General features: G+C 38.2%; 3 protein-coding genes across 5 annotated transcripts; all 3 read left to right on the top strand.

The window, feature by feature from the left end:
* The first annotated feature begins 304 nt into the window (after nt 1–304).
* Nucleotides 305–9599, top strand: LOC104738127 (putative manganese-transporting ATPase PDR2). Of its 2 annotated transcripts, none has more exons than XM_087481211.1 (25): nt 305–538; nt 623–769; nt 928–1095; nt 1560–1768; nt 1929–2212; nt 2312–2404; nt 2736–2938; nt 3169–3241; nt 3333–3505; nt 3587–3761; nt 4114–4218; nt 4303–4413; nt 4496–4582; nt 4658–4840; nt 4980–5030; nt 5111–5236; nt 5575–5654; nt 6230–6338; nt 6424–6552; nt 6884–6949; nt 7049–7120; nt 7414–7565; nt 7854–7965; nt 8061–8177; nt 8274–9599. In XM_087481211.1, exons 5-25 carry the CDS (start codon nt 1964–1966, stop codon nt 9342–9344), a joined length of 3537 nt encoding a protein of 1178 aa, XP_087337337.1. In that variant the 5' UTR covers nt 305–538; nt 623–769; nt 928–1095; nt 1560–1768; nt 1929–1963; the 3' UTR covers nt 9345–9599. The 2 variants fall into 2 exon arrangements, with proteins under 2 accessions (XP_087337337.1, XP_087337338.1); XM_087481212.1 differs by having other exon boundaries at nt 363–538; nt 1945–2212.
* Nucleotides 9600–9610: 11 nt separating this feature from the next.
* LOC104736378 (uncharacterized) lies at nt 9611–12912 on the top strand. Of its 2 annotated transcripts, none has more exons than XM_087481215.1 (8): nt 9611–10219; nt 10347–10703; nt 10797–11174; nt 11270–11327; nt 11427–11510; nt 11618–11946; nt 12029–12146; nt 12452–12912. In XM_087481215.1, exons 2-8 carry the CDS (start codon nt 10405–10407, stop codon nt 12566–12568), a joined length of 1383 nt encoding a protein of 460 aa, XP_087337341.1. In that variant the 5' UTR covers nt 9611–10219; nt 10347–10404; the 3' UTR covers nt 12569–12912. The 2 variants fall into 2 exon arrangements, with proteins under 2 accessions (XP_087337341.1, XP_010454651.2); XM_010456349.3 differs by having other exon boundaries at nt 9622–10214.
* A 781-nt stretch (nt 12913–13693) lies between these two features.
* Nucleotides 13694–15821, top strand: LOC104736377 (uncharacterized). Its single transcript, XM_010456348.2, has 4 exons — nt 13694–13968; nt 14429–15136; nt 15234–15416; nt 15520–15821. The coding sequence occupies exons 2-4, from the start codon at nt 14459–14461 to the stop codon at nt 15541–15543; spliced, it is 885 nt and encodes a 294-aa protein (XP_010454650.1). The 5' UTR covers nt 13694–13968; nt 14429–14458; the 3' UTR covers nt 15544–15821.
* Nucleotides 15822–17651: the final 1830 nt, after the last annotated feature.

Genomic DNA, 17651 nt, shown 5'->3' with positions numbered 1-17651 from the left:
TAATTGAGAAGCATTCTCAAAAGCCAATGTTGACGTGTAGTGCTCACTGTAGCCCATTATATATTTGGCTTATCTTACATTAATATTTATCCTAATTTTACATTGATATAGTCAAAAGGAATTTTCAGAAGAATACAATTAATATCTAATCTTCGACCTAATCTAGGACTAGGTTTTCACCGAAGGGATTTGATAGTTAACGGTTGGTTTTTATTTTAGAGTTTCGTCTTTGAGACTGTTCTTTTACGAAATTACAATGCTTATGTCCAGTTTGCTTCAAGGTTGTGTGGCTTGTGGTATGGCCAGTGGCGGACCCAAGAAATAAATTTAGGGAGGTCAATTACAAAACAAAAAAAATATTTGTGTCATATTCCTTTTAAGAGTGGCAATGGTGAAGCCAATCCAAGTTCTATCCAAAGAGAGTGGCAACGGCTTACTTACTGCATGATGGGGATTGCGTTTGACTGTTATTGATACTTCTATATCCCCTGATCAACGAAATGTGATTTTATCTGGAAGCGATGATAATCTCTGCAAGGTGATTGTTTTTGTTGATGCGTTGATTTATTGGGAGAGATAAGCTCTGGTTTATTGCTGGTGGCTAACTGTTTTGTCTCTGCAGAATCAAGAAGAAAAAGCCGGTGGCAATTGCTCTGCTTACTCTCTCTGCAAAAACGTTCACAGCAAGCGAAATAGTGAAAGCTGCTAATAACTTTCGATGATGGAACTAATGTAGCAGTTAAAGTATTGAAGATAGATGACCATCAAGGTAGCCAAGAGTTCTTGGCTGAAGTTGAAATGCTTAGCCGTCTTCATCACATAAATGCTCTCTCTTACGCACTTTGAGCCTAGTTGATCTTTATCTATCCTCATCTTCTTAGCTTGTTGTTTAATACTTTTACAATATTGGTTGTCTTTCTTTTTCAGTAATCAGCTTCCTGCTAGTTCCAATTCTGACATGACTAGTGATCATGGTGTTGCGAGGAACTATTGAAGTCTACTGGTAGAGAGAAGTAGCTCAATCGTCGACGCCAAGCCTCCATTGATGTTTCGAAAAAGGCAGGCAAGTCAGACCACACCAACCCAACATCTCAGGCAAGTCAGACCACATCGAACAAGTCAACACCTTCTTTCTCGTTCATTCTCAATCCTATTTTCATGCATCTCTTGCTTTCTCAATGTATGGTCTATATATGTGTTTTGCTTGTTTTTGATTCAGATTCTGCCAAAAAAAATAGCTTCTTTCATCATTATAAAACATTTAACATTTTTCTTCTTCTTTATTTCTTTCTTTTGATTTTTTAGTTTAAGAAACATTGATAGGGTTCTCTAGTGGAAGATTGTTTTGTTTAAAATTCTTAGTGTGTTGTTTTGTTTAGTTTAATATTAATTATATTATTATTTTAATTATGAGTAACTTATATGAATTGCTCTGGTGGAGATGGTCTAATTGATAAAGGTGGAGATGGTCTAATTGATAAATTTAAGTACTAATAATCAATTTTCTAGAAAAGAAGTAGAAATAAATAGATAAATAAATAAAATTTATGATTATACAGTAACAAAGGGAAGTCTACGAACGCAAATCGAAGCGGCTAGTAAATAAGCCCGATTCATCATCAATCGTGATTCGTGGTTCAATCTAACGGAGTGCGATTCCTTTTTTGTGGGTTTCGCCGTGATTCGATCTTATCATCTCTGAGCATGTGAGATTGGAAAACCCTAGTTTACATCTCTCTCATTTCAAGGCTATTATTCCAATTTCAAGGTTCGTCTCTCTCCCTCTCCCACTTAGTAGATCTGCTTCACAATCGATTCTTCTCTCATTAGGGTTGTGAGATTTTTCTATGCAATTTTATCTTCTTTTGCGCGATTTTGTGTGGTTTCGATTTGTTATTGTGGGATGCGATTAGTGTAACGTTGTGCAGGTCAATCGAACTTCAGGTTTTTGGTTTTTTTTGAGATGTCGACCTTTCGCGTGGGAGGGAAGGTAGTGGAGAAGGTTGATTTGTGTAGGAAGAAACACTGGGTGTGGCGTTTGGACGTTTGGCCTTTTGCGATTCTCTATTCACTATGGTTGACTACGATCGTGCCCAGCATAGACTTCACTGATGCTTTCATTGCGTTTGGTGCTCTTGCTGCTACTCACATCTTAGTCTTGCTTTTCACTGCCTGGTCTGTCGATTTCAAGTGTTTTGTCCACTTTAGTAAGGTAAAAAACCCTGCAGTACTCTTAGCGTTGCTTTCTTTAACGGATGAATCCTGAGTTACAGGTATTGATTGGCCCTGTGTCTCTGTATTGAATCAACAGGTTAACAGTATCGACCAGGCTGATGCATGTAAAGTTACCCCAGCCAAATTTTCTGGCTCTAAAGAAGTTGTGCCTCTTCATTTTCGTAGCCAAGTAAGTTCATTCTATGTTTTATGTGTAATAGTTAAGTTGTCACCAAAGTAGTCTCCATGAATGGTTTGGCTTTTTATAGTGATAGCTAGCCTTATGTTTTCTGTGTTTCTCGTTGGTTCTCATGATGTATGCAAGTTGAGTGTTCTTCCTCCCTTAACAACGAATACTATGTCATGGTAGTGGTAGCCTTTTTTTGTAGTGGTAGCCATAGTACAGAAAAATTTAATGAATTAAAGCCCTATACTATTTGAATTCTCTATGGCCTAGAAATGCTTGATTTTATCAGTACTCCTCATGTTTTTAACAGTTTTAAGTCTTTTGCTGTTTGCAGATGACAGGTTCGGCATCCTCGGGAGACCTGGAAGAAATTTTCTTTGACTTCCGGAAGCAGCGTTTTATTTACTCAAGAGAGCTAGGAGCCTTTTCCAAGCTTCCTTACCCCACAAAGGAAACATTTGGTCATTATTTGAAATGTACTGGTCATGGTACTGAAGCTAAAGTTGCCGCTGCCACTGAGAAGTGGGGAAGGAACGTGTAAGTTGCCTTGTAATTTTTCCTTTACATTTATCTATCACTTGTTCGCTGTAACGTAGATTATTGAGGTTTATATTCTATTGGCAATTTTTCCGATCGTCTCTTAATTTGTGCATTCTGTTTTTCTTTTATTGTGTTTAACTTACCTCTATTAAAACATTTCTCAATGTAAATATTCAAAGTTTGTTGTTCTTTTATCTTGCTTGATACTATATATTTGTGTCTTGCAGATTTGATTATCCGCAACCTACATTCCAGAAGCTAATGAAAGAAAACTGCATGGAACCATTTTTTGTATTTCAGGTGTTGTTTACTTGACAATGCACGTATCTTAAAGCTCTTTTTTTTGTATTTATTGTGGCTTTACGCATTGTGCTTCTTCCTCATTTTGCAGGTTTTCTGTGTGGGTCTTTGGTGCTTGGATGAATTTTGGTACTACAGTGTGTTCACACTATTCATGCTTTTCATGTTCGAGTCAACAATGGCCAAAAGCCGCTTGAAGACATTAACCGACCTAAGACGTGTTAGGGTGGACAGTCAGACCGTGATGGTGTATCGATGCGGGAAGTATGTAACTGAATAACACCATTGTACACCATAAATGGTCGTTTTTGTATTACTGATGTGTCTAAATAAGTCAAATTTTAGGTGGGTGAAGCTCTTAGGTACAGATCTGCTTCCAGGAGATGTTGTGTCCATTGGGCGACCTTCAACTCATACTGGAGGAGAGGATAAGACAGTACCAGCAGACATGCTTTTACTGGTAGGAAGTGCTATTGTAAATGAAGCCATTTTGACAGGCGAGTCAACTCCCCAATGGAAGGTACTTTTTCCTTAAAATACTCTTTGCTTGTTATATGGCTTCTCTTGAAATTCTGCTCTCTGGACTTTGAGATTTTAGTAGTTCTGAATTATAACATTGCATATACAGTAATTTGGTTTTTGTCATCTTACTTGCCATTCTTATTATCGCATCAGCAGTTTCTCTCACGATGTGTAATAGGTTCCAGTATATTTCTTTTTAACTCTGAATTATCATTATTAACTAGTGAACAATACTTAGTCCATGATAGTGATATTGCTTAACCCGTACATTAGAATGTCCATATGTGTTGTGACCTGACTTCTGTAGGTTAGTGACCTATGTTTCACTGATTATATGATGGCTATTATAGGTTCCAACTGTTGGCGTAGGATCTGATGAAAAATTATCGATCAAAAGGGATAAGAATCATGTTTTATTTGGCGGTACTAAAATCTTGCAACATTCACCTGACAAGGTATTCCATCTCAGCAATATCAACCGTTTCTTCTTTCGTGCTTTCTCCAAATTCTGTTTTATACTGATTAATGTTTTTGGTCAGTCCTTCTCTCTGAAAACCCCTGATGGTGGTTGTCTAGCTGTTGTTCTCCGAACTGGATTTGAGACGAGCCAAGGAAAACTAATGAGGACAATTTTGTTTTCTACAGAAAGGGTTAGAGATCTTTCCTTTATTGTTGTTTCATTTCAGCATGCTTGAGAATCTTGATTGTTCTGATCTGTGGTAAAAAAATTAGGTGACTGCAAACAGCTGGGAGAGTGGTCTGTTCATATTATTTCTAGTGGTATTTGCCGTGATAGCTGCGGGTTATGTTCTTGTAAAGGTATGGTAATATTTTTTTGTGGTTCTTATCAAATAAATATGTCTCTATACTAGTGCTGAGGAAACTTCTGTGCAGGGTCTCGAGGATCCTACAAGGAGCAAATATAAGCTTTTGCTAGGCTGTTCACTCATCATCACCTCAGTGATCCCACCGGAATTGCCTATGGAGTTATCCATTGCTGTTAATACATCATTAATTGCTCTTGCACGACGTGGAATATTTTGCACAGAGCCTTTTAGGATCCCTTTTGCTGGGAAGGTATTATCTATTGTGCCTCATTTGGCTATTTGCTGGTCTTAAGTACTCTAGATGTTAAGCACTCTTTTAAGGAATGAGTATTTGTTCCTGATTGTACTTTTGTCTTACTAGTGTCACACTTTCCTTTTTTTGCTGACAGGTTGATCTGTGTTGTTTCGATAAGACTGGTACACTCACGTCAGATGACATGGTAAGGTCAAGTGAAAGGTTCTGCATATATGCCTGCTTGATTTTGCTTATGATCAATTCATTATTGTTGCCTCTACATAGGAGTTCCGAGGAGTTGGGGGATTGTCTAATTGTGAAGAAGCAGAGACTGATATGAGCAAGGTTCCTGTACGCACATTGGAGATTTTGGCTTCTTGTCATGCCTTGGTCTTTGTAGACAACAAGCTGGTATGAGAAATACAATTTCTTTTCCTTTTTGATGTCGAAAAACTCAATTTCCTGGTATCGATTTTGCTGCTTTCCCTGTTTTTTTGGCTGTGAGAAACTTCATTATTGTGACCATTTTGATCTTTGCACACATGTTTGGTTATATTTCTGATATCCGATTTTTATGTAGTTTACTTATTTCTTCAGAAAGTTTGAAATGAATCTTAATGTACGAGTCCGCATGTGATAATGATACATTTACTAATAGACATCTTTCTGAAACTGCTTGTAATTTGCTTTTGCATTACGAATATCATTTAAAAATCTGCATGTCTTACTCTGTTTTCCAATACTCACAGGTTGGTGATCCACTTGAGAAGGCTGCACTTAAAGGAATTGACTGGAGTTACAAAGCTGATGAAAAGGCCTTGCCTAGAAGGTGATTATTGATCTCTTATACTATTGTTCTGATTTTTTTTGTCTATTGGGGCTATGTAGCCTTGGGAATACAATCCATATTGCTTTTTAAAACAAGAACTAATAAAAAGATGCTTACTGCATTTTAAAATATTACTTTCCACATAAATGTTGATGTTGCGAGGTTCACTTAATGGTTTTCTCTTCCTAGAAAGGCATATTCTGGCGTTTAGATTGGACAGTGTATATGAAAAGATTATGCCTAATTGTGGATTGTGGATTATGGGAAGTAAAGTTTAAAAATGATAGCTTATAGTATTTGCATCACGTGGGGGATGACACTTTAGTCTCTGCTTTAATTTTATTTGACTCCTCATTCTGTGGGCATATTGCGTATCTATCACTTTCTTTGAAGCTGATATGATATATGCCTTAATGGTCATTCTCTAAATAGCTTACAATTTTATTTCTATTTAACCTCGAAAATTTTGCTTGCATAAGCCAGAAAGTTGGTAATTTTTTTTGTTATTGTTTGAAGAGCGTTCTCCGCACATATTAAGAAGCTTTTTCTTATTGTTATCTGTTAATCCTCTGCAGAGGAAACGGCAACTCAGTGCAGATTATGCAGAGATACCATTTTGCTTCACATCTGAAGAGAATGTCAGTTATCGTTCGTATTCAGGAGGAGTATTTGGTGTTTGTGAAGGTCTGCTTAATATATCATTCTTGTAGACCAAATTTTTTATCCGTATATCCAAATGTTGGATGCTTATATATAACTTATTTTTCAGGGTGCGCCAGAGACCATCCAAGATAGGCTTGTGGATGTGCCAGCACAATATATCGAAACATATAAGAGATACACACGCCAAGGATCTCGGGTTCTAGCCCTTGCATATAAACGACTTCCTGATATGATGGTAATTACCCATGCTCTCATCATCTCATGAAAGTGAAAAAATTTGATGAATATCATTTTACCTAGAAACCTTTCAGTAATATACCTTACAGAATTTCACTGCTCATCTGTTGAGGTCTGTGTGTGAATCTTTATCGTACAACCTAAATTTATGTTAGAAGTTAGGGTTTCTTAAGTCTGCTATCTGCTTTTGCACTTGTCATGTCTCTTGATTTGTTCTGTTTGTAGTTAACAATATAAATAGCCAGCATCGTGTTGTTCTGGATTATGCAAGCTGCTGCCCACATGCTTTTAAGTTGTACTTTACACGTATCTTATATGATGATAACCAGGTCAGTGAAGCTAGGGACATGGAAAGAGATGTTGTTGAGAGTGACCTTACTTTTGCTGGGTTTGCGGTAATGGCATGAATGCTTTATGCTCTTATATAGATTTGTACTGTAATCGATGTCTGGTATCAACATTGGTTCATAATGGCTTTAACCAATGCATCATAGGTCTTCAACTGCCCCATTAGAGCAGATTCAGCCACCGTTCTCTTGGAGTTGAAAAATTCATCCCATGATTTGGTAAGTCATGCTGTCTATCCTATAATGCACAAACACATAGATAAGTGGACCTTCTATCACTACCAGTAATTAATTCAGTTCCTTTTCTACTCGGTGTTCCTTTTCTATTTGGTACAAATTACCCGTAAAGCAGCTATCTCATTATTCCATCAAAAAAATATAATAGTATAGATTATAGATTTTGGTTCTTTGATTTCCGTTTTCTGTCTTTATGTCTTAGTTTTTTGCAGTATGCTCATATAATCTTATTAATTAAATATATTGGATGTCTTAACCTTCTTTCATGATTCCAGGTGATGATAACAGGTGATCAAGCTTTGACAGCTTGTCATGTTGCAGGCCAGGTGCATATTGTATCAAACCCAGTTTTAATTCTTGGTCGGTCAGGGACTGGTGACAAATACAACTGGGTGTCACCTGATGAGAAGGAGATCATACCCTATAGGTGCAGTCATATTTTAACACAATTACTGTTGAATTAAAACTAATTTGTGTTCTCTTGTTGTACAATCTTAGGTAGTCACATGATACCCTATAGGTGCAGTCATATTTTTAATAATCTATCTGCCATTGAAGTGTGTGTCCCTCTTGGTGTGGTGTTTTGCCTTTGACGTGCAATATTTGCTCTGCTGTAATGATTGCTCTAGTAGAAAAGATCTGACACCTAGATGGTTTCTTTAATTTTCCTGCTTCTAACTGGATGATCTTTTTTTTTTTTTTTTTCCTTTTTCAGTGAAAAAGATATCGAAACCCTTGCAGAGACCCATGATTTATGTATTGGAGGTGACAGCATTGAAATGCTACAGGCTACGTCTGCTGTTTTGCAAGTCATTCCATTTGTTAAGGTAGTATACACCTTGTAATCTCTATCAAGTGGTTTAGTGTTTCTTAGTATCTATAAATAATAGAGTTTGAAGCTTTAATAATTTTTTCTTTTCAGGTTTTTGCAAGAGTTGCTCCACAGCAGAAGGAGCTGATCTTAACCACCTTCAAGGCGGTAGGCAGAGGAACTCTGATGTGTGGGGATGGGACAAATGATGTCGGAGCATTGAAGCAGGTTGGGGTTATAAGACTTTCATTGGGCAGATGCCTTGTTAATGGTGCCTTTGCTTTATTTTATTTCTTTTGATTCAATGACTTTTCACTTTTGAAGGCCCATGTTGGAGTTGCTTTACTGAATACTATACCTCCCTCGTCTCCATCGGAATCTAAAGATGACAAGTCAAAGTCAAAAAAGTCCAAAACGCTACTAGAACCAGCAAGCAAAACCACAATTCAGAATGGGGAAGGATCATCAAAAGGAAAGATCCCTCCCCAAAACCGCCACTTAACTGCTGCGGAGTTGCAAAGAAAAAAGCTGAAGAAGATGATGGATGAACTAAACAGTGAGGATGGTGATGGGCGGTCAGCTCCCTTGGTCAAACTTGGGGATGCATCAATGGCGTCTCCCTTCACAGCTAAACATGCGTCGGTTGCCCCAGTGACAGACATAATCCGACAGGGTCGTAGTACACTTGTGACGACTCTTCAGATGTTCAAAATTCTCGGTTTGAACTGTCTTGCCACAGCTTATGTGCTAAGTGTCATGTACTTAGACGGTGTAAAGCTCGGTGATGTCCAGGCTACAATCAGCGGAGTATTAACAGCTGCGTTTTTCCTCTTCATATCTCATGCCCGACCGCTTCAAACCCTCTCTGCAGAACGACCCCACCCGAGTGTCTTCTCCTTGTACCTCTTCCTCTCTCTGTTAGGACAGTTTGCTGTTCACTTGACGTTCTTGATCTACTCTGTGAAGGAAGCTGAGAAGCACATGCCCGAGGAATGCATAGAACCAGATGCAAGTTTCCACCCTAATCTGGTGAACACAGTGTCGTACATGGTGAGCATGATGCTTCAGGTTGCAACATTTGCTGTGAACTACATGGGTCATCCCTTTAACCAGAGTATCAGGGAAAACAAGCCATTCTTCTACGCACTCGTTGCTGGAGCAGGGTTCTTTACCGTCATCGCGTCTGATCTGTTTAGGGATCTGAACGATTCGCTGAAGCTGGTTCCATTACCTCAAGGTCTGAGGGATAAGCTTCTCCTCTGGGCTTCACTAATGTTCGTCATCTGCTACTCATGGGAGCGTTTGCTCAGGTGGGCTTTCCCTGGTAAGATATCTTCTTGGAAACACAAGCAAAGAGCTGTCACTGCAAATCTGGAGAAGAAGAAGAAAGTTTGAAGAGAACGAAAACAGGTTAGGTGCAGGTATCAATGTCCACACATTTTTTTAACTCAGAGAAAGAATGTTCGTTTTTGGGATCCTGTTTTCGCAGAAAGCTTCGACAAAACATGAGCATTTTTCCCATAGGTGTCTCTGATTTAGACATTTTGTTTTACTTAAAATGTTCTCTTCTTCCCTCATTATGTTAGTAGTCTTTAAGGAACCACACATTCTCATATCCTTCAACTATAATAAAACTAAGGATTTACATTACTCTTTTTTTTTTTTTTTTTTTTTTTTTTGTTCTTTACTTGTTTTCATTTTCCATATTATCGCGGATAAGCAAAAAGCAGAAGACGACAAACAAAATAAATTCCGTATATATGGTAAATAAAAGTACACGGTAGATTATAAAATAAAAGACCACGCGTCAGTAAAACATTGGTTATTACACTATTTATTCCCATGGAGAGATAAAAAAAGACAGAGCTAAAAAAAAATTTACCAATAACGGCAAAATTGAAAAGGGGGAAGAAGAGAAAGTTTCTAGGGATTTTTTTGGCGGTTTTAGGGCTCTCTCTCACTCTCTCTACTTGCGCTGCTCTTCTTTTTTTTTTTTTTTTTTATTATTCATTTTTTGCATATCGGCTCTGCTCATCATCTCTTGTCTTGTCTTCTTCCTCTTCCTCTTCCTCTTCTTCTACGGTGACGCTCTGATCCCTAAATTTCTAGGTTTTACCATTTACTGTTTCCAATTTCAATCGCGATCCGCGTTTTGTTTCCCCCATGGCGTCGATTTCAATGCTGTGAGAAGAATTGCGCCGCCTCAGTGTTGAAAAAAATGTCGCCTCCTCTCCGTGAAAAAACCCTAGCCGCGATCTACAACATGTTGGGTCCTCTTATCTTCTTCCTGATTTCTTCAATCATTTCTCTTATCTTCTCGTTGATTTTTTTTTTTTTTTTTGTTTCGAGCTTGACATATGACTCTCTCTCTTTGTTTGTCGCATGAAATCTTAACAGACATCGCCAGAAACGTTCGGGCAAGAAGATTTGTCGGAAGCAGCTGAATGATTCCGCTATGGCTGGTTTGGCGATGGTTACCAAGCGCGAGCCCGGAGAGACTCAGGTTAAAAAGGAAAAAGAAGAAGAAGAAGAAGGAGGTACCGCATCTGAAAACAACGCCCTTGCTCTTGTTGAGGTCAAGTTAGAGAAGGAAGAAGAAGCTGGGCTTCTCGTTACCTGTGGGATCCTGAAACGGAAACGACTCTCTCGTGGTGGAAGATCTACAAGGTATTCAGAAAGCTTCGAAGAGGATAATAAGCAGCTTATCATCCCTCCGAGACGCAAGCAGTTGACCACTCGATGGAACAGTGATAGGTTTGTCAAAATGACCCTAAGCCCTTTTACTTTCATCATTGCTTTACCCTTTTTATATGAAGAAAGCATTGTTTTTTTTTTTTTATGATGCAGGATTAAGTTTGCGGAGCAAACATTAGCGGATGTACTGAAGGAGGAAGGTGCTACTTTTGAAACACCTGTATCACGAAATTTTTTAAGAGTTACTGCACGAAGTAATATAGGTGATACTGGGCTCTTGGACCATTGCTTGAAGCATATGGATGGCAAAGTAACACCAGGTGGTACTGATCGCTTTAGGAGGTGTTACAATACTGATGGAACCATGCAGTATTGGCTTGAGAGTGCTGACCTTATCAAAATCAAACTTGAATCCGGTATTCCTGATCCTACTTGGGTTCCCCCATCTTGGTGGAAGGCTCAGACTGTATCACATGATGCATCTGCTGTTTCGTCTAAGCTTCTTATGGGAGAGATTGAGCAAATGAAGAGGTAATATGCCTTGCAATACTCTTTGAGGTTCGATATTTGCTCTCCTTGAAAGTTCTGAATGTGCTTTGAATCTCATATTTTTTTATGGTAAGCAGTGAAATCAAAGAACTTGCGGCAAAGCAAAAGTTACCAGATCATGCTGAGGAAACTGAGGTGACTTTTAGATCATTTTTCTTTTTCTGTTAGAGGAGTGAATGTATTAAGTCAAGCATATTAGATATTCAAAAGAATTTCGTTTGCATTTCTCCCCAGAAACTGTGCAAGGATCTTATGAGTTGGAGGGAAAAGGCTGATAAGCAAATGCTGGAGATCTCTAATTCGTTGACTTCAACTCAGGTCGAGACTATAAACTAAGTAGAAAGTATTTGTCAAAAGCTTCTTAACTATGGTGTCATGAATTTAACCTATAAAGCTTTTGTCTACCATATCTCACTTTTTCACAGGGCATGTTCAAGGAATTGGTTTCGTGGAAAGATAAAGTAGAACAGAAGTTGGTTGGAATTTCAAACACTCTGAGCAATCTGCAGCCTAATGGGAGCACATCATTCAGTCCAGGTCCCGAAAATTGGGAACATATATTGAAGAATGCCAACTTGGAGGATTTTACAGGGAATGATTTTGAGCCATGGGATGACCTTATTGATGGTTTACCAGAAGCTGTCAGGCCGGATACCTACGCCCTTCTACCAAATCCTTGCAAAAGCTCTCTCCAAGACCATACCTTGTTTGAGGAACAGTCATTGGTCAACATCGATATGCAAAGGACAGAGAGGTTAGGGCAGTTGTTTGTTTGCTTAGGTCCAAGGGTAGGGTTAATGGTTTATTATTGTCTAATATTTTGTTTCTGTCTTTAGCTGCATGACTAGAGGTGAATCCAGAAGCTCCAGTCAGGACAAAGCTGAATTGACTCCGGGTTCTTCGATAACCGCAGGTCCAAAATCAGACATTGATGACCCAACTATCCATAATCAGGTGAGTTAGTCAAACATATTAGAAGCATTGGTCTGGTATTTCAGTTAAACTAGATGATCAATTTTGGAAAACCCTCTAGACTTTTGCTGTTTCTGAGTAGATGTCATTTTAACGCTGCCTTTGCTTCATTCACTACCACATTGCATCTTCTGATTTGCATGAGGTTTATTAGGGCCTTTGCTTCATTCACTACCACACATTGCATCTTCTGATTTGCATGAGGTTAATTAGGCAATTTTTCCAAAGCTTCGCATTACCTGTACTTGATTTTAAGGAATCAATATTTGAGAATGATCGTTGTACAGGAAATCTTGAAGGAGTTGGTGACTTGGAAAGTGAAAGCAGAGCAGCAGCTTACAGATTTATCAAACGCTGTCCTTGCTCTCAAGGGACAGAATCAACCAAACTGGCGTTACCCATGAAGACTAGGCACAGATTGATCAGTGATTCCGCTCTAACTAGTCGAGTCCACCTGCATAGAATCCCTTAGAGAACATGTACAGGGTTTCTGATAAAACTAAACACCAAAAAAAAAAAAAAAAACAAAGAGAGACTAGAGACCAGTAGCATCTGAGAAGCTTAGGAACAGGTAGGACTTTAAGTAAGTCATATAGAAGAAGGTTTAAGTGAGATTGAAGGTAGAGATGCATGAATGGTAATTGTTTTGGCTGTATATTCTCTCTCTTATTCAACTATGAAGCTTTTGAGTAATTCTCCTTGTTTTGACATCTTATCATCTTGCTATGTGATAAATAAGTTTGGATTATGATTGGGGATGATATATCAAATAGTAAATATCAAATGTGATGTTTTGAGATATGTAGGTTTTGCATCAATATACAGGTTTGAATTATCATCTTGCATCAATAGACGGTAGATAAGAATTGAGTGTGAAAGAGACTGAGTGAGGTAAATCCAGAAGCTCCAATCAGGCCATAGCTGGCATGACTTCAGGTTCTTCAAGATGAGATATTGACGGCCCAATTATTCTCTATCAGGTGAAGTAGTCCCAACATATTGATGATATCCATTGGACCATTGGTTTGGTGTTTTACACTTATATATTGGATGTCATTTCACCACCTCCCTCCTTCGATCTCACAGTCTTTGCGTCATTAAATTAACTACCACAGTCCCCACACATTGCATCTTCTTGAAGGAGTGGATGACTTACAGAAAGCCAAAGCGGCACAGAAAGCGAACAGAAATATCAAACACTGTCAATGCAAATCCACAACCACCGACTTTATAAACCTCGATCTCAAACCATTTGAGGTTTTAATTGTTGTGTGGCGGTTTAATAATAAGATAAAAATCACACTAAACCGACTCGTAACCGAAACCCGATTTAATTTAGCCTTACCCAAAAAATGGAAAACCCATTAATCAAAGCAGAAGAACACACCGCAAGAGGAAATCAAAGCTGGATACCGGTTCGGCGCGGTTTATTAGTTACAAAAATTACCCAAAACCAATGGTACAATCAGGCTTTAATACAAAACCGGCCGGTTCGTGGTTTTAATTCTCTATTACAAATTTAGAAAATTGAGATTTTGGCCGAATCCCCTAAACGAAATCGAAACTTGTTCTTCATCCTCTTTGATACCAATTCCAATTCCCTCGCAGTCGCAGGTGGGTAGCTCGATTCCTCAACCGCTACTCTCTCCCTCCGATTGTTCTTCCTCGTTTAATTTCGAAGAGAAGGAAACGCCCAGGTTTTAAAGGTTTCGCTTTGGTTCGTAAGGGTGTTTCACTACAATTGTCTCATCGGAGATTTCGTGTTGTTTTTGAGTGTCTTCCCCGAGAATAGGAATTTGGAAAGGTACGTTCATTCCATATATTAAAATTTTGATTTTTGATCTTTGTGATTGCTGTTAATTACGCAAGTATCGATCGAGGTTTTAGGTTAAATTTCCGATTTCAAAGCCTTTTTCATAACTTGAACTTGTTGTTATCTATGATGCTTTGATGAGTTTTAACTCGTTCGAGCTAATTTGCTCTGAAAATTGAATTAGCTCCACTAAATATCGAAGTGTCTTTAAAATATAACCTAGGGTTTATGTTAACTATGTCTAAAGTTTTTCACTTTGTGAAAAGAGATCATTGCAAGAAGATGCATATATCATCATCTGCTTTTTCCTCCGTTCATTTGGCTTCTTGTTAGATTGTTTCAAGCTTCTAAGTTTGTGATATATGAATATGTTAATCTCTTAATCTGTTATTGTGATTTTTGTATTTGTAAAGTTTCTTAGATTACTAACTTCTTTTGTGGTTCTCTGCAGTTGGGTGGTGCGGCTTAAAAGAAGAAAGCAATGGAGGGTTTTGTTGATCACTATTTAGTTCTAGGCTTACCTTCTGGAGAGGAAGCTCTCAAGCTTACCGAGAAGGAGATTGGAAAAGCGTACAAGTTGAAAGCTTTGGACTTGCATCCTGATAAACGTCCAGATGATCCCGATGCTCATGAGAAATTTCAGAGGCTCAAGACATCTTATGAGGTTCTCAAAGACGAGAAAGCCCGGAAGCTGTTTGATGATCTTCTTAGGATCCAGCGTGAGAAACAGCAGAAGAAATCACAAGTAGATTACAAGAGGCGTAAGCTGATGTCAGATCTGGAGGGAAGGGAACGTTCTGCTTTTTCTCCTGAGTCTGCTGCTAGACCTTATGATGAAGAAGAGAGGATCGCTAGGAAGCTGAAGGAAGAGATAGAGAGGATACGTGCTAGACATGCAAAGAAGAAAAGTGGGTTTGAAACCCCAGAGAGTGGTGTGGATGAAAAGAAAAAAGAAGAAAGAAGCAGTGCTGGAGCTAGTAGTGTTCAACTCGATAAAGAGAGAACGTTGAAGGTTTCATGGGAAGCAAGTGGTCAAGGGTATACAGCGGGAAGGCTTACAGAAGTGTTTTCGGAGTTTGGTAAGGTTGAAGATGTTGTGATTAGGAGTACCAAGAAGAAATGTTCTGCTCTTATTGTAATGGCTACAAAAGATGGAGCTGTGAGTATTATTAATCTATTTACTAACTTCGTTTCTCTCTTTATTCTTTAGGATCTAATCATGGATTGCTTCAATTTGTGTTTTTTTCCCCTTACAGGTTGCAGCGACGAGAACATTGTGTGGCGATCTCTCTAATCCATTGCTAGTTGTAACTCTTCAGAAAGCAGCCCAATCAGATTTTCTGACCGCCAAGAAATCTGCAGAAGCAGAACCGCAAAGCAACATAGTAGGTGCTGGTTATCAAGCTTATGAAGACGCCGTCATGCAAAGACTGCGAAAGGTGTGTTTCTATCTCTGCATAGTCCTGTTGATTCGTAGAAAACTTTCATTTTTTTGGTTCTCAAGAACTCTCTTATCTTACTCTTTTTTCATCTTTTGAACAGGCGGCTATGAACCAGAAATCATGAGGGGTTAAGCTACATGATCAAGAGTGAAGCTGCTTGAAGACTAAATTGGTCGTCCTTATACTATATTATTGTGTACATTCAGTTTCATATCAATTAATTCTACAAACTCTACCCTGAGAAAAAGCTCTATAAATGCGTCGTATCATCTTCTTGAGAGCTGCAATTTGTAACGAAAGTCGTTTTCAAATTTAGAAAATTTTGGATATGTATAATATTCTTCATTTATTTGGAATTTTATGTTGTATTCTCTGATGTTATATGAAGAAGATAGACATCAATAGTAAGCTGAATTCTGAATATAAAAATGAAACGTTTTGGGGCGATATATTGAGATATATGAATTTTTAAATGCGTATACAAAAAGTGGACACATTGACAGAAACCACAAAGAGAGGCAAAAGAACACAAACAAGAATATGTGTATGAAAGAGAATTATATTTGTCCTTTTTGTATTTACTTTTCAAAATGATTGAAAATCTTGATTTTTTTGCAGAAAAATACATTTGATGAAAATATATTGCGTAGAAAGAAATAATTTAGGTTAACGAGCTAATCTAGTTTGTCTTTTTTTTGGATTAAATTTATAAAGTGTTGTAAATTTAAAGAAAATTCGAACCACGTTTTCTCTTTTTCTTGTTATTGAATTAATCGAATAGAAGTTACATATATATAGTAAAAACAAAGCTTTAGTACAAAACCGACTAGGAATAGGAAATAGGTAATGAGCCTTCGACCATGGGCCGTACACACCAAGACATGTAATGGACTGGTTATGGAAGTTCACTCCAAATGTTTTACAACACTCCCTCTTAGATGATATAACCGTGCCGATGATTAAAGATCAACGCAATACGGTTGGGGGTGCTGCCTCATAATCTATTCCTGGTCTTTGAGAGAATCCTTGTGGTACAAGTTGTGCCTTATATCTCACGATTTCATTATTCTCATTTCTCTTTCTTACAAAGACCCACTTATGTCCAACTGGCTTTATATCGAATGGTGTCTTTAAGATCGGACCAAACACATTCCTCTTTTTTAAAGAGTTCAACTCCACGTCAATGGCTTCTTTCCATTTTAACCAATCTTTACTTTGAGTGCACTCTAATATAGATGTGGGTTCATGATCCTCATTAATTTCAAATGCTATCGTATACGCAAATACTTCATCAATGTCGACATCTTTATGGTTCCATTTTATTCCAGACATGATATAATTGATTGAGATCTCATTATTATCAATACCTTCTGGACCTTGAGGTTCAGCGTCCCAAACCTCATTTGGTGCCTTAGGATTTGCCGCGGCCATGTCTATCATTTCTTTAACCTCGGTTTGATTTGCACATTTCTTAGATTTCCGAGGGTTCTTATCTTTGGAACCTAATGGTCTACCTCGTTTCAAACGGGTCTTAGACTCTATAGAAACTTGATTATTGTGTTCCTTCTGAACATCAATACGTACTGGTGCATTACAAGCTCGTATGTACAATTTAGTTACTCTCTTTGGGTCAGCAAAGGAATCTGGCAATTGTATAGCTAGCTTTTGCAAATGTATAATTTTCTGGACCTCTGCATCACATGCTAGAGTCCGAGGATCTTGCCAATTCAAGGATGTTAGATTCCATGTTATTTCTTTGACCAACTTGTTATTCTCTCCACCCAATATAGGAAATTCGGATTCAGCAAACTGACAGCCTTAAATAAATCACCCGTAGTTGGCTCAAGATACTTAATAATGGTGGGAGAATCATATCCAACATATATTCCCATCCTCCTTTGAAGTCTCATCTTAGTTCTCTGTGGTGGAGCAATCGGTACATAAACGGCACACCCAAATGTTTTGAGATGGGATATGTCTAGCTCATGACCCGTTAATAACTGGGATGGTGAATACTTATGTTCACTAGATGGCCTGATGCATATTAATTCAGCTGCATGTAATACCGCGTGTCCCCAAGCCGACACAGGAAGCTGCGACCTCATAAGCAATGGCCGAGCAATCAATTGAATACGTTTAATGAAGGATTCAACTAATCCGTTTTGTGTATGGACATGTGCCACAGGATGTTCCACACTCACCCCCATGGACATACAATAATCATTAAACCCT

Source organism: Camelina sativa, chromosome 13 (assembly GCF_030686135.1).
Source record: "Camelina sativa cultivar CO46 ecotype springtype chromosome 13, ASM3068613v1".
NCBI classification, from domain to species: domain Eukaryota; kingdom Viridiplantae; phylum Streptophyta; class Magnoliopsida; order Brassicales; family Brassicaceae; genus Camelina; species Camelina sativa.
The sequence above is the reverse complement of the archived record's forward strand: the minus strand, read 5'-3'. Positions and strand labels throughout refer to the sequence as shown.